The sequence below is a fragment of the Mustela erminea genome, chromosome 6 (genome assembly GCF_009829155.1).
Source record: "Mustela erminea isolate mMusErm1 chromosome 6, mMusErm1.Pri, whole genome shotgun sequence".
NCBI lineage: Eukaryota > Metazoa > Chordata > Mammalia > Carnivora > Mustelidae > Mustela > Mustela erminea.
In genome coordinates, this window is record NC_045619.1 from 64,927,566 (window position 1) to 64,954,328 (window position 26,763).

The window sequence follows — 26,763 nt, forward strand, 5'->3', positions numbered from 1 at the left end:
TTATTTATTTTTAAAGATTTTATTTATTTGACAGAGAGAGAGAGAGACAGTGAGAGAGGGAACACAAGCAGCAGGAGTGGAAAAGGGAGAAGCAGGTTTCCCACTGAGCAGGGAGCCTGGTGCAGGGCTCGATCCTGGGACCTTGGGATCATGACCTGAGCCAAAGACAGACGCTTAATGACTTTATAAAAACAGTATTTAAAATTTTGTATAATCTCAGTAGCCTTACAAAAGGGTGGTTTAGCCACAAACTGACACCTAATGGAAATATAAAAATATAAGGATGGGACTGAGGCAAGGGTGGGCTAGAGTCGCCTCTCCTGTCAGCTTATAAAAACCAGGGTTCTGATCCTTTCTTGGCATCCATAGCTCAGCTTCCATCCCTATACACCCTTCCACTCTGAGCTGATCTGCCATACAGGGCCCCGGCAGGAAGCACACAACAAGGCCAATGGGGTGATTGAAGAGTTTGCAAAGGGTCTGTTTGCAGTGATACGGTCAGGGTTCGTGGAGCCAGCATGCACAGTGACACCTGCCAGATGACCTAAAAAGGCAGAGGACAGGGCTCTCAACAGGAGGCAAAAGTATGAGAGCTGTGATCATGGGAAAGGAATCCCAGACAGGAGCTATGCCTGCAGATCGGTGAACTGAGCAATTGCCAGGCCGAAGTGGAGGAGGGAGGGGCTGTAAGATGCAGAGGAGAACACAGCCAACAGTGAGGGTCAGGTAGACAGGAGGGCAGCTCAGGGGGCATAAGTTCAAGGTACGATTGTGCAGAGCTCAGACAGTACCCTCTTGCCCCAAACGGCCAAGCTCTTTCTGTCCTCACTTGGCATTTCCCATTCTGGTCTTGAAATCATCCTTTGTGGCTCCTGAGTTAGCATTTGGGGCCCAGTTCTTCATTCATTTAATGCCTTTGGTATTATCCCCATCCTTGAGAGTGTCTAAGGGCTTTTGTAGATTCGAAGTTCGTGATGTTTTAAATCAACCGAAGCCTCTGTTTTGCTCAAGTGGAAACTCACTGATGCATTTCCTGTGGACAGTCGGAGGGGTATTGGACCAAAAAGAATTCTTAAAATGTGCACAAGGAGAGCCCAGTTTTCCCAGTTTTGCAGGAAGGAGAGCTGAGGTTGTATGCAACCTTGAGAACTCTTTCTCCCAGAAGTATTGACGTAACTCCCTGGCATTTGTACCGATGTTGGTTATAGTTATTCGTGAAGGACTCAAAGGTCTGAGACATACAACAGTTTACCACAGGAATAGTTATACCTCCGCAGAGTGGTTGTGAGGTTTGGTCATTATTTAAACTTGCACAGATTTGGATTGGCTGCTGCAGGGTCGCTGTTTGGGAGTCACTTAGCCAGAGAAGGAGCCTCACTCACTGCCCGGTTCAGTGACTGGAATTCAGAGCAGACCCCTCACAAGAGGTGAGGAAGTAGTCACATCATCTGGAATCCCTTCCAGATGATCAAATAACTTGTCTTCAATTAAAAAGAACTTTCACAATGGCAGTAGTGGTAATGTGATTAGAAATCTTAATAAATTAAAGTATTTTAAAAATTAAAATTGAATGTCAATAAAGTAAAAGATGGCACTTTTCCTAAGCACACAAACCAAAGGATGGGGCAAGATGGAAGAGTCATAAGTAGCAGTGAATGGAATCAGAGTGGTGTAGAAGGTGTGGGTATGTCTTAATTAAAATACCTCAGTTCTGGGGCACCTGGGTGGCTTAGTCAGTTAAGCATATGCCTTTGGCTCAGGTCATGATCCTGGGGTCCTGGGATCGAGCCCTGTTTCAGGCTCTCTGTTCAGTGGGGAGCCTGCTTCTCCCTCTCCCTCTGACTGCTGCTACCCATGCTTGTGCTCTTTCTCTTTCTCTCTCTAATAAATAAATAAATAAAAAATCTTAAAAAAAAAAAAAAAGCCTCAGTACCATTGGTCAGTTTGCCAGACCCTTTTCACCCCAAATTAATGCCGCAAATACCGTGTTTCAAAGGGTTACCAAAAGTAAAAGATTTTCTTGACAGGAAGTCCCTGAAAAGGCTCTTCCAGAGAACCCTGGTAATGTGTATGCAGCTTTCATCCCTGAGCTTTACTGTTGCAGCTCATATGAGTTGAATGCCAATTCTGTGTGTGCCACATATCTAGGTAACAAGTTTAAATGAGATGGTGACTGTCATCAAGGAATTCGTAGTGTAATGAAAGGAATAGACCCCTAAACAGAAAGAAAAATGGAGGGGGTCTAGTATGTATTGACAGCCATGTCCGTTGTCACCTTGGCAAACGCCTGTCTCCTGGGGCTGAAGAGGGGAGCTCAACTGTCATCAGCTTCTCAGAAGATTGCTAAATTAGTTGCAGACAGTGAGAGCCCAGCGCTGCCGAATAAATCTCTAGAATTGAAATACAGCTGTGTTATAGCTAGAACTCTGAGAACATACTCTCACCGTACACGCACCATACCATTTTCCTGAAAACTGTAGAGGTGGGAGAAAATATATTAACAAAGATAGTAATTACTATAATGAGGGGGCACCTGGCTGGCTTAGTTGGTAGAGCATGGGACTCTTGATCTCGGGGTTGTAAGTTCTGTTGGGGTCGATTCCACGTTAAAACATGTTAACCCCTTAGGGCCTGCCTGGGCCTACTTAGCCATAGTGACTCCATGTTACCTAGGTAGACATTTTGTTGTTTAATAAAAGCCTCAGCAGTTACTGCTCTTGGTTCCAGGTAACTGTTACTGAAACACAACACCTAAAACAAGGCCATTTTGTTTATATGCTCTCGGTTCCAGGTAACTATTACTAAAACACATACATAAAACAAGGCCATTTTGTTGTTTAATAAACGCCTCAACAGTTACTAGTATTGGTTCCAGGTAACCGTTACTAAAACACACAGGTAGGAGACATCCATTCAGCCAAAGCCACATATGTAGATGTCTGTGATTGTGCCCTATAAAAACTAGCCTGTAAGACCAAGGGGCGTCGCTCTCTTCAGAGGCGGCCCTGGCCGGTCAGTCTGACTTCTAATGCTTGGCATAGAATAAAGCTTTACATAACTTTTACTTTGTCTCAGCCTCGTTTCCCTGGCCAGTCTAACTTCTAATGCTTGGCATAGAATAAGGCTTTGCATAACTTTGTCTCAGTCTCGTTCCTTTGATAATGGACCCAACAGTTCAAGCTCCACATTGGGTATAGAAATAATTTAAAAATTAAGAAGAAAATCTTTTTAAAAAATTACCATAATGAGGTCCATTCTCTGCCTTCCTGGAAGGGAACGGTGAGCAGTGGATTGTTGTCTGTTTTAAATGGGGCAGGGAGGGGTCCTCTTCTCCTGAACACACACCCATACCCTGCTGGCCACAGTGCGGGTGTGTGCGTGCGTGCGTGCATGCGTGCGTGTGTCCTCTTATCTGTGACCTGTGCTTTGAAAAGTTATCTGAGAGTAGGGCAAAGGGGAAAAAAGAAACCAGAAGCTGCCAGGCTAGACTTGGATTCTGGAGTGATGTTTTCTCTGAGGTCCCTCACGTGTCCTGAGAAAACCACTGCTCTTCCCTTACTTAGCTGCTTGATGGGAGAGGTGTTGTGGAGACAGCAGCTGAACAAAACCCTCCGGTAGGTGTGGTTATCTCCTTACAGCTGAGGGTCATGCTTCTCTACTTCATCCAGGCCAGGAAGGAATCAGACCTACCATCTGTCATCCTGAATTTGTCACACATTTTCCTGCAGACACAATAGGTATCAATATCCTTTCTTTTGTTTTACTGATCATCAGGTTAAAGCTCAAAGAAATAAATTAACTCTGAAGTTGCACAGTTAATCAAATAATGCACATTTTTAATAGCCATATGATTAGCTCTTTTAATACTCCTGTCTTTATACCCACTACTGTAATTTGAATAAGTAAATTTCCATTTGCCTCTATTCCTAGAAATTGAATGCACTCTGTGTACTTTGGAAAGTCACAAATTTTCTCTCCCTCCCCCAACTCCTATTTTGTTTGAGTTTCTGTTAGGCTGAAATAAGCTTTAAATTATTTAGCCAATTCTGTCACATCTGTGATCCACAACATGCGAAATTGGATTCCCTCCCACTCTTTCTTATTCTAGGAAATTCAGCCATGTCCATGACATTTTCCCCTAACTTTACAACTTTCTGTTTGATTGATTGACTTACCATTTAGAGAAATACATTTCTGATTATTTTTTCTCTCTCTCTTGACTGAAGAGGGAGGAGGGAAGACAAAGGGTGTGATCATCAATTTAATTTAAGAATAAAGAATTATTCATGAATATTATTTTTCTCAAGACAAAACAAAATAGTAAAACTTCATTGAGTTTGGGTGCTGTGCCACTGTCTTTGACGGAGTTGAACAAAAAGCTCCCCTTAGGACCAGCCCCTCCTCTGCCAATGACCTGCCCTCCTTTCCCAACCACAACCAAATTTGTCTGCCTCCCACGCATTCATTAATTTTTTTCAAATTCAGATCGTCACCTCCACCAGGATGTCCTCCTTAACTTCTCGCCTTCTTACATCCAGTTTTCTCTCTTGCTGGGTACATTTATTCACTTACTGATTTATTCTACAAGTATTTCCGAGCACCCATTAAGTGCCAGGCACTGAACTAAGCACAGATCATGTACCAGTGAACACAGCTGACCAGCTCCCTGCCCTCCTGGCTCCCAATCTCCTGGGGAAGACAGACATTTTATAAAGATGGAAACACACAGATAAATGTGTGATTACAATTGGGATGATGGCCATGAAGGAAATAAAGATGCTCTTGGAGCCTGAAGAACCCGGTGGAGGAACAAGGAGCACATGGTGTAGTGAGTTTTCAGTTTGCAGGTCAGTCTTCTGGGGGAGGCTGGGGGCTCCTTGACTGTCACTCTCTGTCCCCAGCAGCAGGGAGATCCGGAGGGGTCCTGCCCCCTGCAGGGTTGGGAGAGGGAGGGAGAGGGGGCAGGCACAGGGTTGGGTGCCTACATGTCAGGACACCTGCCTCCTCCCAACCTAGGGGCTCCTGAAAGCACTGGGGATTCTGCTGAGTAAAGGACATAAACCCCTGGCCACCAGAGTGAGGAAGGCAGCCTTTGCTCAGGAAAGAAGGTGTGAGATTGGGGGTATGGAAGTGATGTCTCCTTCAGCTCCTCTGTGAGGACTGTTCTTTCCTAACCTTGAAGACAGCCAGAGAGGTGGCTCAGTGGATGTGACACTATCCAGGGACATGGCTAATGGCCTGGTTTGAGTTCTGGTTATATTCTTATTAATTCTATAGGATTAATAAGTAGAACATATTAAGTTCTTTTCAGAAATTTCTGTGGGACAATATGCGAATTCTTTTGTAAAAAATATTTCACGTTTTGATAGGCTTCAAAGAAGGAGTCAACTATAGCTAAAAAATAAAAGTGCATCGACAGAAATAGGACATCAACCCCCTACTCAGTAATAGGCCGAGAGTTCATAAGGAACACTGGGCGAGACACTCATTCTCTGGGATTCATTTTCAGTTTTAGCAAAGAAATACTTGCTCTTGAGTCACAGGATTCTTATGAAGGTGTTATTCTTCTTTAAATTACGTAAACTTTAATTTCTTGAGATGAAATGTATTTTGTAAATTCAAAGTATAATCTAAATTAAAAAAATAGGTTGCAGCTTTTAAATATAATGAACTTGCTACTTTTCTCACCTATTTTTTTTCTCAATTTTAGTGGGTCAGAGAAAATATAACATCATCCAGTTGCATCCATTTCAGTTGAAGGCTTGTTATGAAAGCCTTTTTTTCCCTTTCATCTTTTAATTCTAAAGAGTATGGTTCCTTTAGGTAAAAAAATGAGATCATAACTTATAGAACCATTAATTATTTAAGAGAAATTGTCCAAATCACATTTATTCATGTGGAATTGCTCTCTGGAATTTTATTATTCTATACATTATAGTCAGCAAAACCAATATTTTAATAAAATCCAGGTGACAAATTTCTCAAGTTGTTAAAAATCTTTTACTTTGTCCACTTAAAGCATTAGTAGCTGGTATTAGGAAGTTTTATCTATATTTTTAAAACTTTTACTTAGTCTTATATAATTATTAAAAGTAATACACTTTTAAATGTTTGTAAGAAATATTTATAACTGTAATATGCAAAGTTCTATTTGGTTTTCTTAAACTGTTTTAAAAAGAAAAAATAATGTCATCCTATATATTAAGGTGTGTTTTATATAGGCCTGTCTTCAAATGTGTCCATATCAGTCATGGAAATACAGACTAACGTTTACAGTGTCCATTATAGCGAATTATTAGTAATAAATTTTTTCTGTTAATGAGAAGTGACAGAAAAATCTTGACAAATTTAGATCTACAGAAAATATATAGTATTAGAGAAAGGTGCTTTGTCAATTTAATGAATTATTATAATGACTTTGATGCCAAAAATTTCATGGAAAAAATACTGGCTTAATTTGACCTAAAAATTTCTCAGCTTTAATGATCTCTCTCATTGGTTCTCTGAATTTTACTATTTGCATTTAATTTCTTTTATGCCAAGCCTTATGCTAAGCTCCTGGTGAGCTTTGTGTGGGTTTGTTGTAGGTTTTTTTTTTTTTTTAATGCATTCTGTTTCTGAGAGGACAATAATTCTCTATGATGCCTTAGTGAGCTTGATTCTATTAAGCTGCTTTGCTCTCGGACAGAGATTCTGAAAGGGACCAGAGCCAAGAAGTAGGGTTGCTGTAGGACTGGCCCAAAACAAGGAGTAATGGTCACTGCTCATGTGCAATTATCAGAGGTTTCTGGGTGGCGAACGTGTGACTTGCCAGGGGTTTCAGCAGCCAAGGGCTTTCTCTGATGAATTCAGCTCACTGATCAAAGCGTTTGCATTGGTCTAATTTATTCATTCCATCAATGAGAACTTGAGAATGAAAGAGATGGTTAAATGCCAACTGAAGTGAAAGTTTTTAAAAATTAATTTGTCCTTCACTGTTGTATGTTTCAGAGACTGGAGCACAAGGAAGTTTTAGTGGGCTTGTTGTTCCTGGTTTTCCCGTTCATTCCAGCCAGCAATCTCTTCTTCAGGGTGGGTTTTGTGGTGGCCGAGAGAGTCCTTTACATGCCTAGGTAATTATCGCTTGTGATTTCCACTTTACGAGACCTGCCTTCTGTCACCAACGGATAGTTCCAGAGGGACGGTTCTTTGCTTGTGTCACAATTAGGTCCTTGTGTAGCTGAGGCGTTTATTACCTCAGCTTTCACAACAGCCACAGAGAGGTGTGGGTGAGCTTGAACTGGCACGTGTTTACTCTGGTGTAGAGCGGCTTACCTGCAGCTGGAAGCTTGACCATTAGATGTGAAGCATTGACTGGATTATATTCAGGATTTCAGCAGCCGTCATTTACCCCAATATCTATGTTTCATTACGCATAATTGTCGTAGTTTTTTAGAAGTATGTGGATTGCATAAAATTATTATGTAGCAAGAGTGTAATTAATTTCTATTTTCTTCTTTCTGTCTCTCTTCCTTTCTCCTTTTAATTTAAAAAATAGGTAAAATCTCAAGAAAATATGTCCTTGAGAAAGAAAATGGTTAAAAATTATAAAGGTATTCATCCATATGTGATTACATAGTGCCACTTATCTCTGAATATTTGAACTGGGCTGAAGCTTGTCTGTTCTCTTGTCTTATTCAGATGTCAGTGTTCAAGGCCACATTTCTTTTCAGATACCTGGGAATGTCCCCTGAGTGGTTCTGCCATTCATTCATTGTGTAACCTTGAGCAAGATATGAAGCTTTTTTGTACTGAGGCTTGACATTTTAAAAATAGGGATATTAGTAAACTTCCTAAAGTTAAGTAGTATCATGAATGTCATGTAAGAATGAAATTTTGTAGAAGGCAATATCCTAAACCAAAATATTATAATGAAATTATTATTTTTATTTATTAATATTGAATTAGGAGTTTTATTTTATTTTTTGAATTTTATTTTTGTTTCATATTTTTATTTAAATTCTAGTTAGTTAACATATCCTGTAATATTGGTTTTTAAGAGTAGAATTCAGTGATTCATCACTTATGTATAACACCCAATACTTAGCACAAGAAGTGGCTTCTTTAATGCCCATCACCTATTTAGCCCATCCCCTCGCCCACTTCCCCTCCAGCAACCCTCAGTTTGTTCTCTGTTTTTAACAGTCTCTTACAGTTTGCTTCCCACCCTCTTCCTTATGTTCATCTCTTTTGTTTCCTAAATTCCACATATGAGTGAAATCATATGGTATTTCTCTTTCTTTGACTGGCCTGTTTCACTTTGCATAGTATACTCTACCTCCATGCATGTCATTGCAACTGGCAAGATTTCATTCTTGTTGCTGGCTGAGTAATGTTTGTGTGTGTGTGTGTGTGTGTGTGTGTACCACATCTTCTTTATCCATTTATCAGTCAGCGGACATTTGGGTTCTTTCCATAATTTGGCTCTTGTTGATAGTGCTGCTGTAAACGTCAGAGTGTATGTACCCCTTTGAGTCTGCGTTTTTTTATCCTTTGGATTGGAATTTTAACTTTAAATTTTATTTTAAAATTAATATCAATATCAATAGATTTTAATTTCATTAATTGACATTGAGTTAGAAATTTAAAGACACAAACAATCGAGACTTAATTTCATTAACCTTTGATTGCCCCCAAACCAAATACCTAACAGTTTTTCCAAGTCTTTACAGCTTCTTGTTTTGACTAGGTTCAAGAGAGAGGGCAGTCCTTCATTTTCTTTGTGTCTTCTGCACCATTTGTGAAGGAGGTTATTTCTTGATAAATACTGTATGTTATAGACAAAATACAACACAGATTCTTTGTATTCTGTATTGCTGTGAGATAACAGGCTTATGAGACCTCAGGGAAGGGCGAAGGGAACTCAGTGTCTGTTCTAGATATGGTTCTGCTTAGACCAGCTGAAAGTGGCTTCAGGCAGTGCTGCTCTTTAGTGCGGATGATTCCAAGTGGAATCCATGTTCGTTCTTAACCTAACAAGTCTCAACAGAGCACATCTGCATTCTGTACTAGAATCTGAGATTACAAAAATAAGTGAGTCTCGGTGTCTGGCCTCAAAGAGTTTCACTGCTGATAAACACTAGTTAATGTTAATTGTACCAAAACTTCCAGTGAACTTCAGTTATATGTCACTAACTATGCTAAACATATTATATTTATGTTATCAGTTCACTCACACTGTTGATGTAGTAATCCATAGCTTCCCCCTAAAGTCAGGAGGCCTGTGTTTGAATTCTGGCTTAAGGATGAGTGTGATATTTCAAAGCCTCACTTCCCTCACCTGTATAAAATGAACATAATAGCACCCAACTCAATGAGACATTGTGAGCATTAAATGAGATGATCATTTAAAAAACTCAGAAAGTGTTTTGCATTATATGTGGTCAATAAAAAATATATAACTATTATTGATTGATATCAGCTCCTTAAGTAGCTGATGGCATTACCTTGTTTTACAAAAATACAACACCTGGATGCTAAGAAGTTAGTGAACTTGCCCAAGATGGGTAGAGCTGGAATGCACTCTTTATCTACTGGAGGACCTCTCACCTTCCAAACTACATTGCTTTTCTTTTTTTTTAAGGTTTTTTATTTATTTATTTGACAGATGGGGATCACAAGTAGGCAGAGAGAGAGGAGGGAAGCAGGCTCCCCACTGAGCAGAGAGCCTGATGTGGGGCTTGATCCCAGGACCCTGGGATCGTGACCTGAGCCGAAGGCAGAGGCTTTAACTCATGGAGCCACCCAGGTGCCCCCTACATTGCTTTTCTTATGTAACATCTTAGTATTCTTCATAAGTGAAAAGAAGGAGCATTTCAGAACACAGTAACATTCTTTCAGCTCAGCTCCATCTCATGATCAGGACGTGTACTTCTGAGTCCTGAGATATAAATCCTCAGGAATCTAGGATTCTGGGGGACAAGAAGTTGCATGTGCAGCAAACTTTCCTGATATAGAGATAAGAGAACAATTTCTGAGAAAATAAAGGGCTGGAATTTTAAACAAGAGGTTAAAATGTCATTTTTCTGGAAGAGACCCTTGTGTAAACATTATTAAGCCCTTAATACTGTCATCATCTGTTTGTGGGGTGTCTTATTTAAAATAAGGGGTTCCTTTCACCAGGGTAGGTGTATTTTCTAAACTGCAGAATCATGCCAGCTCTGGCTCTCAATGGGTTGTAACCTCTTAAATAGACCTTTCTTTGACTTGTAAAAAGATTTATTTATTTATTTTAGAGCAAGAGAGAAAGTGAGAAAGCACATGCGCAAGCAGGGAGAGGAGGAATGAGGGGGAGAGAGAGAATCCCAAGCAGACTCTGCACCAAGCACAGACAGAGTCCAACATGGGGCTCCATCTCACAACCGTTAAGCTCATGACTTAGCCAAAACCAAGAGGATGCTCAACCAACTGAGCCACCCAGGCGCCCCGACCTTTCTCTGCCTTTCTTTTCTCTAAAATAGACAATGTAGTATCCCTGCCTCTTTTCCGATAGGAATAAGCTCATTTGGATTAAAATGAAAGTTCTAAATATGAAGAAATCCTCAGTATTTCCGAGAACAGGTGCCCGCCTCTTAGAACCACTCGGATTTTGCTTCATTTTGTAAACTTGGTGCAGAGTCATCCAAAATCAGTGTCAGTAAGCTGGTCTTCATTAAAGAAATGACTAGGGGTGCCTGGGTGGCTCAGTGGGTTAAAGCCTCTGCCTTCAGCTCAGGTTATGATCCTAGGGTCCTGGGATTGAGCCCTGCGTTGGGCTCTCTGCTCAGCAGGGAGCCTGCTTCCCCATCTCTCTCTGCCTGCCTCTCTGCCTACTTGTGATCTCTGTCTGTCAAATAAATAAATAAAATCTTTTTTAAAAAATAACACAAATACGAAGTTTGACAATAGCACAGAAGATGAGAGAAGGAAACTCTCTCCTGAGTAAGACCTGCCAAGACAAAGTTTGATAAAATCTTTTAAAAAAGATTTTATCTTTAAAAAAAAAAGGTGACTAGCTTTCTTTTTTCCCCAAATACCTGCATGTATGCATTGCAGAGTTCACATTCAGTCATCATTTTTTGAGCGTTTCAGCAGCTCTCTGCCCAACTATCCACTATTTTCTACTGAGGTAGGGCAGCTGGTCACTGCTGGGTAAAATCTTTTCCAGAGAAAGTCCCCCATTTTCATAGAAAACTTGTCAATATCTATAAACTGTGCTGAAGTCCTTAGAGATACTGGAAACTTCCTAGGGACCACAGAGAAGTTTGCATGTGCTGTAGGCATCCCTAGGAAAGTGTGAGGACACTGGATGTTGCTTGTTGCATTTATTAAGGTTAGACATTGGCTTTGGTGATGGGGAAGAATATTTCCCAAGCCTTTCATTCACACAGGAATCTTCTCTGCATGACTCCCCTTAAATTTTGACCTTGACAAGAAGGAGCCGTTATCCACAGCATTAAGTACCCAGGTGCTTTAGGAAAACATATACGTAGTGTTATCAGTGGAAGTTTGATAATACCCATTGTCCTTTTTATGCAGACATCTGTGTTGTCTCAGGACCTTTAGCAATTATAGGACAATGAAGTAAAAGGCTGAATGGGTAATCCTTCTGAGGAAGTTGAGCTTTCTACTCATTAAATGTTTGTTTCAAGTGATATGGCGCCAAATCCTGGCCTTAGATTCCATCCATAAACACCACAGAAGTCATGTCCACCCTCACTGAATCCTGGGTGACTCCCATGAGGCCCAGGGGCTAATTTGGCTATTTTACAAGAAAAGCCCAGAATAAGTCAGACCAAGTGCTCTTTTATCTCTGCCTTTATGCCTAACAACGAACAAGTCACTGAAATCTTCTGGCTTCTGTTCTCCCTCCATCCTAACTTAGATAAGACCCAAAATATCACCTTCCTCTCACTTGCACTTTGAAATCTATAGATAAAAGGGGCAGAAATAGGCTATTTATCATTGCATGGCTTTAGGGTCAGAGTTTCACCACCAAAAGAAATTGGAATAATCTTTTCTTCTGGTGATAAATGTCTATTTTTTGGATTTCCTTTTTGAACAGGCTGGAGAGTTTGGGGCTTAAATCACTTTTTTTTTTTTAACAGAAATTTTGATCTCTTATTCTCTCCAGAGAGGCATATAATTTGATGGCTACTTTTTTGGTATTTCATAAAAACCACATTAGAATGCTTCAAAGGACTAAAATTTCTTTGAATCAGTGAAGCAGAAATAGTTGTTGAGAGCTCTCAAATGAAGTCACAGGATGTGATCAGATACCCATTTACATGCCAGATTAAAGGTGATTTATTCACTTCAGCGCCAAAGAGCAAATTCCTAAGCTACTTTTAAGAAAACATGAATGAATAGAAAGAGGAGGCAGATAAGGATAAATGAAGGCAGACCCAGTATTATGGGTAGCATTGATCAAGAATAGTTGAAACCACAGAAAAAGAAGTTAGATACCATGTGTTGGAGGGAAGAAAGGAATATAAAAAATTACTCTACTCTTAGAAAGATGCCATTTGTATTGCAAAATCCCTAAGCTTATGGACACAAAAGATGTGGAAAATTGGAAAAATGATGACTCCACCAACCCATTCATTTTTTTATTTTGAGGGTTACCTTCAAGTCATACCTATCAATTTGAAATGAAATTTTCAGTATTACATGGGTCACTATGGAGGCAATACTGCAGTATTTCTCAGGATGCAAAATGACAAAGTACCTCAGAAGTAATACTCTCCCGTTACCCGATATTGGGAACCCCTTCTGAGGAGCCGTCTATGCATAGGCTTCTTCAGACTTGCTGGAGGAGAGTGGTGATTATTGGAGAGTAAATCAAAGTTTGGCCAAATATGAAAATCAGCAGCTCAGTCGCTCAAAGCAGCACAAGCTTAGCTTAGCAAATCCAGTAGGAAGAAGACTGAACTGGAAATAAGCACAGTCCTGTCCCCTACTGCCTGGAAGCCTTGGAGGAATCATTTTCCTACCAGTAAAACCAGAGGGTTAGCCTTGCTCAGTGGTCTCCAAGCATTGCTGAGATCTCCATGACAGACTTTTCCCTGACTGGTCTGTGGCAAAATTGGGAGGGTGAGGGGAGAGAGAAAGACAGTATAGTGGGTTTTGCATAAAGTTTTATCTGTGCTTTTTTAAATTATGAAATTATGCCTTATATTTTTGGTATTAAAATATCCTTTCTCCTATGACAAGATGGTAAGAGCAGCAGAGGGTGCACAACACTCCTCCCCCACCCAAGTCCATTTTCTTGGAAATTTTACAGGTTTGAGAAATCTCAACCCCTGTAATCATTGTGCTACATGATCTCTAAGGTCTCTTTCAGCTCCAAAGCTCAGTGTTTTGTGATTCAGAATAACCCTGAGGAAAACATGAATTTTTTTTTCTTCTTTAGATTTTAAACAAGGATTTTTGTCATGCATTGGAATGTGACTACCTATGTCTGCTCTTTTTCAGTAGGATGGTCCCCATAGGAAAGGGAGAGGGGTTCCATTGGGGGAAGGGAAAGGAAGGCAGTACATTTGCCATGGGGACGGGTTCTCTCAGGGGCCTGGTGGTGACACCAGGAAGTGCTTCGGGAAGCATCTGTGTGGGCTCTGCTGTGAGAAAAGATGGTGTCCTCATAAGCAGCAGGAACAGCTGATGCTTAGAAGTTCATGGGGGAAAGCAGCAAGAAGGAAAGTATGCTATATGTCAGAGGAAACAGGCCCCAGCAGCAGGAGCAAGGCCAGACCTCCCTCTTCAAGGAGCGGTTGTATAGGCAGCTTAGTAAGAGAGTTTGCAGTCCATGAGAACAGGTCAGAAGTTGGCCTGTTCCCATGAAGTCATGGAGGGAGACTGTTAATTCAGCTGAAGCTGGTGATCTAAACAGGGACTCAAAAGCACAGGTTAGATTGCCCCAAAGTGGTTGGTACCGAATAGAGACGATTGAGTCCCTCTAAGTCTATGGCTTGCATGGATGGGACAAGATTGAACGTAAGAGGACACGAGTAACTCTGTTTTGAGAGGGCCAAGTCACAAAAATGGTGGAAAACCCAGGAACAAGGCAAAGCCAGATATTCGTTTTTTAGTTTGAGGTTTTGTTTTGTTTTGTTTTTGTGTGTTGGGGTGGGGTTTTTTTGTGTTTTTTTTTTTTCTTTCTTTCTTTTTTTTTTTTTGCCTCAAATTCCTATTGTATAATACATTAGAGAGGTGGGAAAAGCACCTTGGGCTTGGCAAAGAGCCACTTAACTAAAAACCCAAGAAATAGATTGAAAGGCACTTTTCAGTTAAGTTACAAGGTCTAGTGTACCAGGTATCTGAGAATATATATGTGTAAGTGTGCATATGTGTTGGCTAATTTACCTAGAGCCACTCTATTAGTGCCTAGTTTTAGCTCTGAATCCATTTTTATGCAATTCTATCATGCCAACTTAAAAGAAGGTTCTCTTTTATCATAATGAGCCCAATGAAAGGAAAAGGAGAAATGCAGTGGGCTATTACACGAATGGGCCATAAAGTCCTATCACCAAATGATCTGGAGAGAAAGAGTGAATGAAGGTCAGGGATACCACTGGAGAAGAAACAGTGTGAAGATCGAAGATTTGAGTAAGGAAATAAGTCTTTTTACTTTAGAGAGGTATGCCTGTGCTTTTAAACTTGGCATCTTTCGTGTTATGCGCCATGTTTTAAAAGAGGGCTGAGTCTGTCAAACTCTGCTGCTCCTCCCCACGCCTCCAGGCTTCAGTGGGACAAACTTCCACTGTCACGCAGTTGGAGGCTTCCTGCTGGTATAATAACCTACTTCGGGGTTTCAGAAGTTGATTAAGGTTGTTCTTCAAAATATGATGGAGTAAGGACGGAAATATTTGATACCAGCTCGTTTGTCTCTTCGCTCTTGCTGTGCCGGCATGAACTGTTCCAATCTAGCCCTCCGAGATCTGAATTCAGAAGAGGTGTGAGATCTAGAAGCTACGCCTGCCTACGCAGTGAGGGCTGCTCTTGAGAGAAGTGCCCAGGTAGGGAGGGGCCCAGGGTTGCCCCAGGCTTGGGGTCAGTGCTTGTGGTTGGGAGTGAGTGTGCTGTGTGAAGAACGTGACCAGGAAGGAAGGCAGTAGGACTTTATTGGGGGACTCAAGCGAATGTGTTCTAAAATTGGAGATTGTAGATCGTAGACAAATAGAACAGAACAGAACAGAGCCGTAGTGAAAATGAAGTGAACTGATGGGGAGGTTGGGTGCTGGTGGGCTAAAGATCAGTTGGCCAATCTGTGGGGTGGCCTGGGGCATGAGATGAGGATAATCTCGGGCAGTCACTCACTGAACTATAATCATGGCCTTAATATCATAGAAGTCTATTAGTTAATAAAAAATGAATGTTCATGCCTATTAAGTCCTAAATGATGAACAGTGAATGTCTTGGAAACCACAATTTGAAAGTAAAATTTGGAGAGTGTAATTTGGATTCAGATGAGCCTAAATGGAAAAATATATGTGAAAAATACCATAAGCTGTGGTAGGTAGCTGCAAGTCATTATTTCAGTCCGCCCTGTGCAAATGAGGAGATTGGAGGAATCCAAGCTGAAGGAAAGCAAAACAGCATAGGTACAGGCCTCTCCTTTCCCGGCCCATCTCTTCCTCCATTGGTTCTGCAACCCTATCCTAGCACGTCAGTGTTCTGGAACATCACACTGAAGGAGGTTTGGAAATGCACCTCTGCTAACAGAGGAGAGCAACTAAAGCATAGATGTTGACAGCCCAGGTCCTGTGCAGCCAACTATGGCTCTGCCTGGAGGGTGGGAGTGGACTGAAGTGTGGCGGTCTCAGGCTCCCTTCTATCAAGACCCCTCATACTTATAAGTGAATCCATTTCTTTCCTTTTCTGTTGGATTCCACGCAGGAAGATATATCTCAAACCATTGGCTTTTTTTTTTTTTCATCTTTATTGAAATATAATTGACATATAATATAGTGTAAATTGAAGGTATACATGTGTTGATTTGATACATTTATATATATTGCCAAATGGTTACCACTAAACCAGTGACTTATTAATACAAATTTTAGTAATCTTCGAATATCCTCCATACTCTTAGAAACCCGGATTGTCCTGCTCTTGTGAGGTTTGGGACCACCATTTTTGTATGTGTTCTCTCATAGTACCCTGAACAACAGATACTTCATAAAAGAGTATTGTGGAGACTTCAGGAACACTGGACACATGACAGAGCATATGCCTGTTAACACACAAGATAGAGGAAGGGGCAACAACAACTAGTGGATTGTCCATTATGCCTTTGCTTCAGAAGTGCAGATGCTTTACCATAGACCATAGTAGTTTATAGAGGAAGGGACAGAATTCAGGTTCTAGAGATGGGCATGCTTGTGGGTGGGTAGGGAGAGAGGGGGTTTCTAACTTTTTAGGAGTTGCTTTAGAGTTCCTTGGGGGAGTCGTTTTGGCTTTGGCTGAAAGGCCTCTTGGGCCCAGATGGGAAATCTGGCTTTGACTACCTGTACCAGGCTGGGAGGGAAGGAAGCCAGACCAGGAGTGAAGGCTCCTGCAAGGGAAAACACCCACATCCCACGGCTGGATAGTTCTCCTGGTGGTGAAAGTGGGTCTTATCATCTCCACTACTGACTTGGATTAATTCATTTTTAGGTTTACCCTTGTTTCCATGTTAGTTTCTGATACTTTTAACCTCATTGTTCAACCACACTTATGAAACAGCCCCTGTCATAGTCTGATGCTCAGGGTGCAAATGAATGAAACTTACTCCATCCTTAAATAACCAGCCTGAACTTCCAAACAGTTAATACTCTATTTCATATGAAAGCTAAGAACAATGCTTCTTATTGTGCATTAGTTCACCAAAAAGATGATAGTTTGCATTTTCTTACCTTTCTTCTTTCTTCTTGTATTCACAAAAACAGAGTGGAGAAAGATTTGAAATGGGAATAAGGGAAGATTTGCTTAAGTGCTTTTTGAATTCTAGAATTGTGAATGCACATTAGCATACATACTTGGCTACCTGTATTTCGCAAATTCAAGTGTATTTTACTTCCTACAATAGATTGTTCTATAAAAGTGGTGTGTGACTCAGATCTTTATGAAGTGAACAATATTGTACAAGGAAGTTTGTAGTTTTAAGGGAGTTTTCTGTGAGTGCTTTTGGAAGACTTACATTATTCTATAAATTACATAGTTTGGGTCAATCTGGATTTCTAATAAACTGGATTTCTTGAGGTGTATTTACAGATCTAATCACATAGTTGAATGATATACACAGTACATTTTATTGATGTCATAGAATATGGCATACTAAACACACACATGAACATATAAACACTTCACTTGAAAACACAGATACCTTGTATTCAGTTCACAGACTATGTCCACATACATGATTTCATTTACTACAAACAACAGTGCTTTAAGTAGCTATATTTTCAGCCATTAAGGCAGGCAATGTTAAACTCTTACAGAATAAACAACTGAGGCTTCATGAGATTGAGCAAAACTCCTGTGGCCGGCGAACTCCTGAGTGTTAGGAAAGAACCCAGTTCCCACATCCCTTTTCCTCACTGTGAACTCCCAAGCTTCAAGTTTGCACCAGAGCACTTTGGTTCCACTGTGGCTCATAGTGTTTTAGGGGCCTCAGGAAATTGCCACATTTACAGGAGGCTGGTAGAGAGAGACATCTGTTCTAACCTGGATATGTGCAGACTGTACACACATCCTGTCTCATACTCTATTCAGCAGAAAATAATTCCCTAATAAAAATATTATTATAACATTAATGTTACCATTTATGGTTGTCTGTCGGACATGATACACAGTGTAAAATTATTTCCTTTTACAAACAAGAAAATTAATAAGTAGAGAATTTAAATAATCAAAGATCCAACAACAGGCATTGTCAGAACTGAAATGCAGATTCCAGAGCTCTGTCTTATTTACCACAAGAGGTCTTATAAATTTGGAGCTAGTAGATGAACTACAAGGTTGAGAGGGAGCCTCTCATCTTCAAAGACATAAAGAAGAATCAGGTTCTCAGAAGGTGAAAGCAATGGCATTATTATCCCAATTATTCATAAATATGCTGAGGAAAGAGCAGAAGAAATCTGTTTCTTGGAGAAGTGATCGAAGCTCTTCATCACTCCTGTGAGAGCCCAGCACCTAGGATGAGGAGCACACAAGAGAGAAAAGTACAAGAAATGCTTTTGGAGTCATTTTCTTAGAATATGAATAAACTTACATCCAGATACATTTAGCCTTCTGAGAAATTTTCCTGCCTATCAAATATTGGAGATAAAAGAAAAAAAAAAAAGTCTTGGAGACTTGGCTCACCAGAAGCTGGCAGCTTCCAGGTTAAATCTGATCCGTGGCCTCACCATTGGCCCCTTGCTGCCTCTAGGCTGCAGCATCAAACACCTGTTCTGGGCTCTGCATTCTAGGGCTTTATTGTTTAACCATCCATGAGACCAGAATCAGATCTTGCTGTCATAATTTGCCAAGTGGGGATTCACCAGACCAGAATGAAGTTAACTAGGGCTGTGTTTCATTGCAAATATCTAAAGTTGGGAATTTTTTTTTTTTTAGCAATAAAATTATAAGACTGTGTCTGATTTGTACCACTAATGTTATTTGTAGATCCTTTCAGTGGGTTGTTTGAGTTTAAGTTAAAAGGTAGAATTTCAGTTCAAATTAATCGTGAAAAGATTCTCTTTGCTCCATGTAATTAAACAAAAAGTGAAGTCACAGTAAACATCATAATGTGCTCGGCCCAGGGATCGAAAATTGTTCTCTTTTCAGGCTGATGTAAATAGGAAGAAGTATTCTTTTATCACTGAAGAGCTTCTGGGCAAGGTTCATGAAAGTACATTTGTACTACTTACACAATGATTAACTTCTCACAAAGTTCTCGAGCAACAGGTGTAAATATTTTTCATTCTAATATGGAAGGACAAACATGGTTGACCTGCATTTCCTCTTCGGTTCCCTTTCTTTGGATGTGCATCATGAAAGTATCAAGGAGAGATGCCGAGTCTCTAGTTGTTACATGCACTGAAATGGGGATAATACCTGCAGCCAGTGAGTGAGAGATCCAACAGTCATTCCATGTGAAGAAGCAGTGAGTGGTGTTTCTCAAGATGCTTTGAAACTGTATCTCAGTGCTGAGGCAAACCAATCAGTAGCCAGAGTTTGGTTCTTCAGGTACTGGTTTTGTTCACTGTCAGCAGTTTGAATGACTCCGTTATGCTCTGTGTAGAGGTCTCTAATCAGAGCCCAGATTTTCCTTAATCAGATTCACCAAAGCACTCTGCAGCCTGGTTTCATCTCCCTGGAGGCCAGAAAGTCATGTAGCTTCTCATTTGCTTGATTTTCTACTTTCAAAATGAGGACTTGGCCTGGCCCTAGAAATGGAGAGAGTTCTCCCCCCTGCTGCTGAGATCTTTATTAAAGCAGATGTTGAAGGATGAAATGTCATAATAGAGAAGCATCTTAATCTTGGTGATATTGTGTTCAAGTTTGTAAGAATGTGATACTCTCTAAGAAATTTGCAAGCCTAAGTAGAGATTATTTTATATGGCTTACCATTTCTTTGAGCCATATGTCAGTACAAGGACTTTCCAAAAAAAATGATCATGTTACTTGATACTGATGCCCTTGCTCAGTGGAAAGGAATCGCCTTCTCTTTCCTTTGGTTATAGCAAGGGTCAACACACTGTGGCTCCTGAGTGAAGGCTGGCCTGTTTTATAAATAAATTTTATCGGAACATAGCCATGCCCATTAATTTACATAGTGTCGTTGGCTGCTTTCCTGCCCCAAAGATAGAGTGGGCAGGACAGAAAAGCCTGAAAAGCCCAAAATATTTATGCTTTGGCCCCTTCCAGAAAAGTTTTGCCAACTTCTGGAGATTAGCGTTGCGGTAGAACCTTGGGTCTTCTCTGTTACTAGCTGTGGGTGCTGGGGACAAGTTATTTGACTCCTACAAGCTTTAATTCCCTCATTTACGGAATGGGAGATACCGAGGATTATATATTCAAATCAGATAATATATTTAAAACCAGAACAGTCCTTATCCTAGGTCCTACAAATACTGTGGACAGGTCCATGCAAAGCTTTTAGCGCAGTGCCTGGCCAATAGAAGAAGGACTCAGTAAACATACGGATGTGTAAAATAGTTCATTACTTTTGTTGTTGTTATCTTTGTTATTCTTATCTTCTCCCATTTTGTGGCCATAGCTTGGGGACCCCATGGGGAGATGCCAGTGTTCTCCTCTCCCACAGCTCTGCCAGATGTCAGCTGTTTCCTACAAGGAGACAGAAAACAAGTATTGAAATTTTACAAATAGAGTGATTGATTAGGAGGGAAGTAAGTCAAGGTGTGTGATAAGGTGCGAGGAACGCAAGGATCAGCCAGTTAAGTCAAAACCCAGACAAGCAGGACAGTGTATGGAGTGTGAGTTTGGAATCTGAAATGCATGGGTTTGTATCTTTGCCCTACTATACAGGCTGTGTGACCGAATTCAGGAAATCAGTTCACCTTCTCCCTCGTCATCATCTTTATGAGTAAACACCTCTAGCATCGAGTGACCCACAGGGACACGAGGATGAGCTGAACTCCTACATGGAACATGCTTGGCCCATGAGATGCACTCAGCAAACATTTGTTCTTCATGGAGCTGCTATATGAAGGCAGGAACAAGGAGACAGCTGGTACTACAGCTGTGGGTGCCTGTATGGGGTACATGCCTTTCAGGACTTTGCTCCCATGTCACTTTTCCCATGGTGCCATTCCTGACCATATTAAAATCTCGACTTCCTCCCCTCCCTGAGCTTCCTCGTCCTCTTTGCTGATAGATTATTACCCACGTAACATACCCTGCTGTGGCACACACTCTGTGTTTTATTTGCTTATTGGCTGTTTCCTTCCACCCATGTGAGTTCCACAAGGACAGGTATTCTTGTCTCTTTTGTCCACTGCTACGGTCTTGGTGCCTATAATTATGGCAGGACACAGTTGGGGGGTTATTAAATATCTGTCGAATGGAGGAATGGAGCCCAGAAGGCTTTCGTGTGGCCAGAGATGCACCCTGCCCATTAGAGCTGGGATCTGGAGGAGGCTAGCAGAGCAAATGGCAAGCATCCTCAGGAGCTTGAGCAGCCATGGTGGCCTATAATGCGTCAGCATGGCCAGTTGTATCAAATGAGAGACGTTTAGAAAATCTTGATACCTTTAAGTCCAAACAGTGCTTCTTGTGGAAGGGGAAGAGGTTTTGGGGTTTTATTATTTAGTGTTAGTGACTCTATGTTTTAGCATGTTCAAGGCTTCTGCACGGTGCTTATGGCCTCCGAATCCAGCCTCCTTAGCTTGAAATGAATAAGTGGGTTGCTGACTCCCTTTGTTTGACCTAATAATGAACCCTCAGAGTTTAGGGAGCTGGACCAACGGACTTATGGGATTTGAAGTATGGAATTGGAGCTTGAACTTCAACTAATTCCCAGCATCTCCATATCAGAAACCTCAAATGCTTCTCTTGTTTTTCTACCCTTGATACCGTAGACATTTAGAAAAGTGAACAGAAGTGGAGAGATTTTTTTAAAGGAGGTATGTTTAGAAATGAGACTATTGAAGTGTTTTCCTTGACAAAACCAACCTGTCCCAGTAGGCTGGAGTTCTTTGAGAGCAGGACCTGTGTTTTATGCAAAATTGCATTCTTAGTGCCCAGGATATTGCCAGTCATCTGTAGAGGGAGAATGAATAAATAATTGAACAAGTGAATGGGCTATCTTAATTTTGGGCTTCTTGTGGCATTAATATTTAACTGATGTAGGATTTCTTTACACAAGCTTGCTTCGTTTTTAAAATATTCCATAATAAATTTGTAGTCTATTTTCTTTGGAAAGAAGTGGTCTTAAAACTGAAATGTACATGGCAATGATAGATGCAAATTAAATGTTTGTGATTTTCTGAGGCCGGTCAACTGCATAGATTATGTGAGGGACCACATTCCAGTCAAAGGTTTTTAGAGACGTGGTATCAACATGCCACTCAGATAACAGGACAGATTCTTCATGTCTACATAGAAAGCTGAGCCAGAGTCAGCAAGAAAGTCCTTTCCGTGCAATTTGTCTGTGATGGGCTCCAAGCTGCAGTGCTCTGGAGTTGGCCTGTGGATAGATGATTTTCCTTCAGCAGAAGGACTTGGACCAGAGTAGGAACTTACCGGGCAACGCACATCCCTAGGGACAGACTGCTGGGGCTCCTTGGTGACCAGCATCCCTCCCGGGACCTGATAGGGAGCTCTTAGGAACTGTTTCTCACAAAGCCATGACATCACCTGTGGCGACACAGTCTAGATCTAAACTCGTGGTGCCAGTATGGTTATACAATGTCAGTGACATAAGGGTCTAGTCACGACCCAGGAACATACAAAAGGGACATCTCATGATGCTGCTGAAATCCTGGGCACTTGGAGCCTAAACGATAAACCTTTTATTCTCCACACTAATGCCAGAGAGCTGGCAATGCGCTGGAAGAGTGATTAGAGAACCAAATTGTAAATACTGTGTAAGCTGGGGGAGTTTACATTTGTTTCTCTGTTACGGGACAAGTTTTATTTGAAAGTTAGTTCTATGGGATCGAATTCTCGGGGGAACTCCACGGTACCCCAAAGTAATCCTGCCTTTCCCACTCTGTTTCCCAGCATGGGCTACTGCATCCTTTTTGTGCACGGATTGAGGAAGCTCTACACAGGGCTGAATCGTTGGGGGGCTACCACCCTGACCGTGTGCACTGCGCTGCTGCTGCTTCTTTTCTCCTGGAAAACTGTGAAGCAGAATGAAATTTGGCTGTCAAGAGAGTCCCTGTTCAGGTACGATTCAATGGAGAAAAGCAAATCTCTTCCCATGTATTTCTTTGTTTATGTATTTGTTTCCAAACAAATGAGTTAACATGGGTCTGGCAATAATCATTAACCTGCAGGGTTTTTTTTAGTAAAGTTTTAAGTGGAAGATGTAATTTTATTTTGGGTTTTAGCTTTAGTTTTTAAAATGGTATTCTATAAAGTTTAATGTGAGCTCATTCTAAGTGAATTTATGAAAATAAGGCTCATGGGAAGATTTCTGGGTCTGTGAAACTGTCGTAATGATGAGCTGGGCTGTAAAATCAGCTGTAAACAAAATGAAATGATAAACCTAATTTCCTGATGCAGACAAGTCAATGAGAAAGGTGAGCACACAGCAGGAAGGAAGAGAAACGCAGGGCATTTTCTTTAGACTCTTCCAGGACATTAAGTTGCGATCTGTGATCCAGTTGCTTTATGCTGAGCGTTAATTGTGAACAAAGAAATGGAAGACTTTTTTCATCTCCCAGTAGGTTTTGATATGCTACAGAAGCTGTTTCTGAATATAACAAGGTCACCTGGAAGCCCTAAACTTGTAAAGTATAAACATTCTTTGGGACTCTTGCTCATTGTGCTGTGTTTTCTGGAGCTCAGGCCGCCTTGCTAATGCCGTAGCCCTGGTGATGACCTTCACCTGGGCTCCCTGGCACTGCCCCACCAGGATCCCAACAGTATTTTTCCGGGTTTCCAGGGATTCCCAGTCTGTGCCCTCTTCCATCTTCTGTCCTCACTTATGACCCAGTTCCCCGGTTTTGTCAGTGTGGTTTTTACTTGGTTCTTTGCTCAGCTGATACCCAACACTTACACTCTGGGGGCAAACAACAGAGACAGAATTGGGATTGCTTGAAAACAAAGAGGAACTATTGGAAGACTAGAGGAAGGTGCACAGAATTAAAGGGCCAGTAAAGAAGTTGGCACGGAGCAGACAGGAAACAGGCATTGGGATAGTCTGTCTTGAGAGCACTCAAGCACCCACCCAGGAAAAAAATAGGTAAACTTAAACCAGGTTTATTTTATCTTCACAACAAAGCGCTGGGGAAATTAAGTCCTCTGGCGGAGCTTTGAGCTGTATAGGTCCTATGCCTGTTTTTTGTTTCCACCAGGGCCCTGAAAGGAATGATTGGCCAAAGAAGCCCCTCTGACTTCCAGGGAGTTAGGGCAGGCCAAGCACCTTGGGGTTCCACTGAGACTTAACAGAGTGAGGCAAGATGAATCCCCCCCGGAAATCCAAGTACTGCAGGCGGGGCCCAGACTCTGGCTGCCAAGAACGAATGAACGAACAAGCTAAGGAATGAACAAATAAGGCAGATGTTTACTGCATTCTTCTATCTTAAAACAATATATTTGATTTTGCTACTTGGCGATTTAACTTTTTAAAAAAATTTTAAATTAATAAATTAATTAATTTTAAGGACTTTATTTATTTATTTGACAGAAGAGACAGCTAGAGAGGGAACACAAGCATGGGGAAGCTGGAGAGGGAGAAGCAGGCTGAACAAGGAGCCCGACTTACGGCTTGATTCAAGGACACTAGGATCATGACCTGAGCCAAGGGCAGATGCTTCACGACTGAGCCACCTAGGTGTCCCTTTTTTCTTAATAGAAGAAAATTAGTTTGGCATGCATGTCTTTTTTTTTATCCCCAGTATTTTATTTATTTATTTGAGAGAGAATGACCGCATACACGAGCAGGGGGAGAGGGAGAAGCAGACTCCCCGCTGAGCAGGGAGCCTGGTGCGGGGCTCCATCCCAGGACCCTGGAATCATGACCTCAGTGGAAGGCAGCTGCTTAACCCACTGAGCCACCCAGACGCCCCTGGCATACATGTCTTCTTAGCTTATTTATTATTACTATATCATTGTCATGGTCATCATTACCATAGTGGGTACTGTAGAGACCTATTGATTTTTTATGAATATTCTTCACCCTTAAGGTCCCAGATTCTGTTCAGTCTCTGTCACATCCTTTTACTTTCAAGGCAGTTCTCTCAGAGCACAATGGACTTGTTCCTTTTGCTCCCCATGCTGAAGGCATTCTGTAAACACAGGGGCATGGAAGTTTAGTAATACAACTTCCCCTTAATCTCTGTTGGCTTGATTTTTTTTCTTTTGCTTTCATCAGTCAGTGCTTTTATGGGAGACCTTAAAATGGTTCTGCCCTGTGTTAAACCCTTTGCTTAAATCAAGGTACTAACAGAAGTTGTGTCTTCTGATGATGTTTACTGCTTAATCAGAGCAACTTTGGCAGGCAGCAGTTTATTTCAAGGATAACAAGTTCATGTTCAAACCCTGGAAGGCTGATGCCAGCAGTTTAAAAACAGAAAAACAAAAAGCTCATTGACCTTGAATCCAGAGGCTTCTGTTTTTTTAGATGGAAGTATGTAGTAAGTGACAACTGATTACTAAAATACAACCATTCCACACATGTGCTTGAAGAGGTTTTGTGCCCTAGGAGGCTTTTGGTGATCAAATGGAATTTTGTATAAAGTGCAAATCAAAGCTTTTGATAGTTTTTAGAAAACTTTGCCCATTACAATTCATGTATGTCCCAAGAAAAGTTTTAAGAGTGTTAAAGTTTAAAGTTCTAAGTTTTAAGAGTATTCTTTCTTCTCTAAGACCAGATGTTTGTATGGATTCATCTGTGCTGACTCATGCTCGAATCAGTTGAAATAAACATTTACCAAGAATCTTGGAAGGAAGATAGAGTTACTGGTCTAGTGTTGGGGCTGGAGTGAGACTTTCTGGCTCCTCTCCAAGTACCACCATTTCATAGCTGTGTGACCTTGGGCAAGTTACTTAGCCATTCCGTGCCTTAGTTTATTTTAAATTTAGAAGAAGAATCAAGTTTATATTTTGGTTGTAGTGTAAGAATAATTGAATATGTGAAATATGCCTAAAGCAATACCATAAACAATATGTTAGGTTTTTAGATGGTTGCTGTGTACTGTGTTCTAGGGCATGAGAGAGAGATGGTGGGGGCATGGTGGGTGTGCGGAGAGATTATCTGTAGAGGAGCTAAAAGTCCTATGTGGAGGTCAGACACATAAACACACTTAAACGTAATGTAGCAGGTGGTGGACAAGGCAGCAGAACATTATAAGTACAAGCAGCCTGCTAAGAACAGCCCAACCTTTCAAGAACTGTTCTCTTATAGACCTGAGCTGAACAGAGAAAGATGAAAACAACCGAAATTCGGCACAGTGATCAAAACCAAGAACTGGCTGATTTGAGTACAAAAACTGTGTTAAAGTTCTAGAGGAGGTGATTCCCCTGGCAGAGGGCTGGCCTTCGACTTCTCTGTTGTAAACAATGAACTCATTGACCGTTCCTTGGACATAGGATCTCAGTCAGGCCTCTCTTATTACACAGGGTGGTTTTGCTTGGCAATATTATGAACAGTCTTACAGAGAGTATCTTAGGACAGACCTTTGTGTTGGAGAAAGTCCAAATTTCATTCAAGTCCCAGCCTTTCCAGCTGAGGCATCCTTTTACAAAAAAGATCCCACTGTGTGATGTATTTTTAGGAGGTACAGATGAAAGGCCCCCTCACAGCCTTGAGGTTCCATAGGCAAGGGCCTTACACACAACAGCATAAGATGCCAGCACAGAAGAGAGTAACTGGTCCAAGCTGAGCTAGCTATGACGAGGAGGAGCCCAGCTTTGAACCCGAATTTGATACAAAAGAATACATAAGCTTTGCTATGCTTATTTTTTACTTTATGTTTTCTAACTAAAACTAAGCCAGGTATAAAAAAGAGCGAGGGAGAGAGCGAGAGGGAGGAGTTGGTTCATAATCATAGCTGCCAGCTGTATTTTCTTTAATTCTTTTTAACAAGGAAC

The 26,763-nt window shown here is 41.1% G+C and overlaps 1 protein-coding gene across 4 annotated transcripts in view; it reads left to right on the top strand.

The window, feature by feature from the left end:
• The window catches only part of TMTC1 (transmembrane O-mannosyltransferase targeting cadherins 1), a 263,017-nt gene that overhangs the window by 163,591 nt on the left and 72,663 nt on the right, over positions 1–26,763 (top strand). For 3 of the 4 annotated variants that reach the window (XM_032347548.1, XM_032347545.1, XM_032347547.1), the window contains 2 exons: positions 6,991–7,112; positions 22,726–22,893. In XM_032347548.1, coding sequence (XP_032203439.1) covers positions 6,991–7,112; positions 22,726–22,893 — 290 coding nt within the window. The remainder of the gene's footprint in view (positions 1–6,990; positions 7,113–22,725; positions 22,894–26,763) is intronic. The other variant, XM_032347546.1, reaches the window with a different exon arrangement.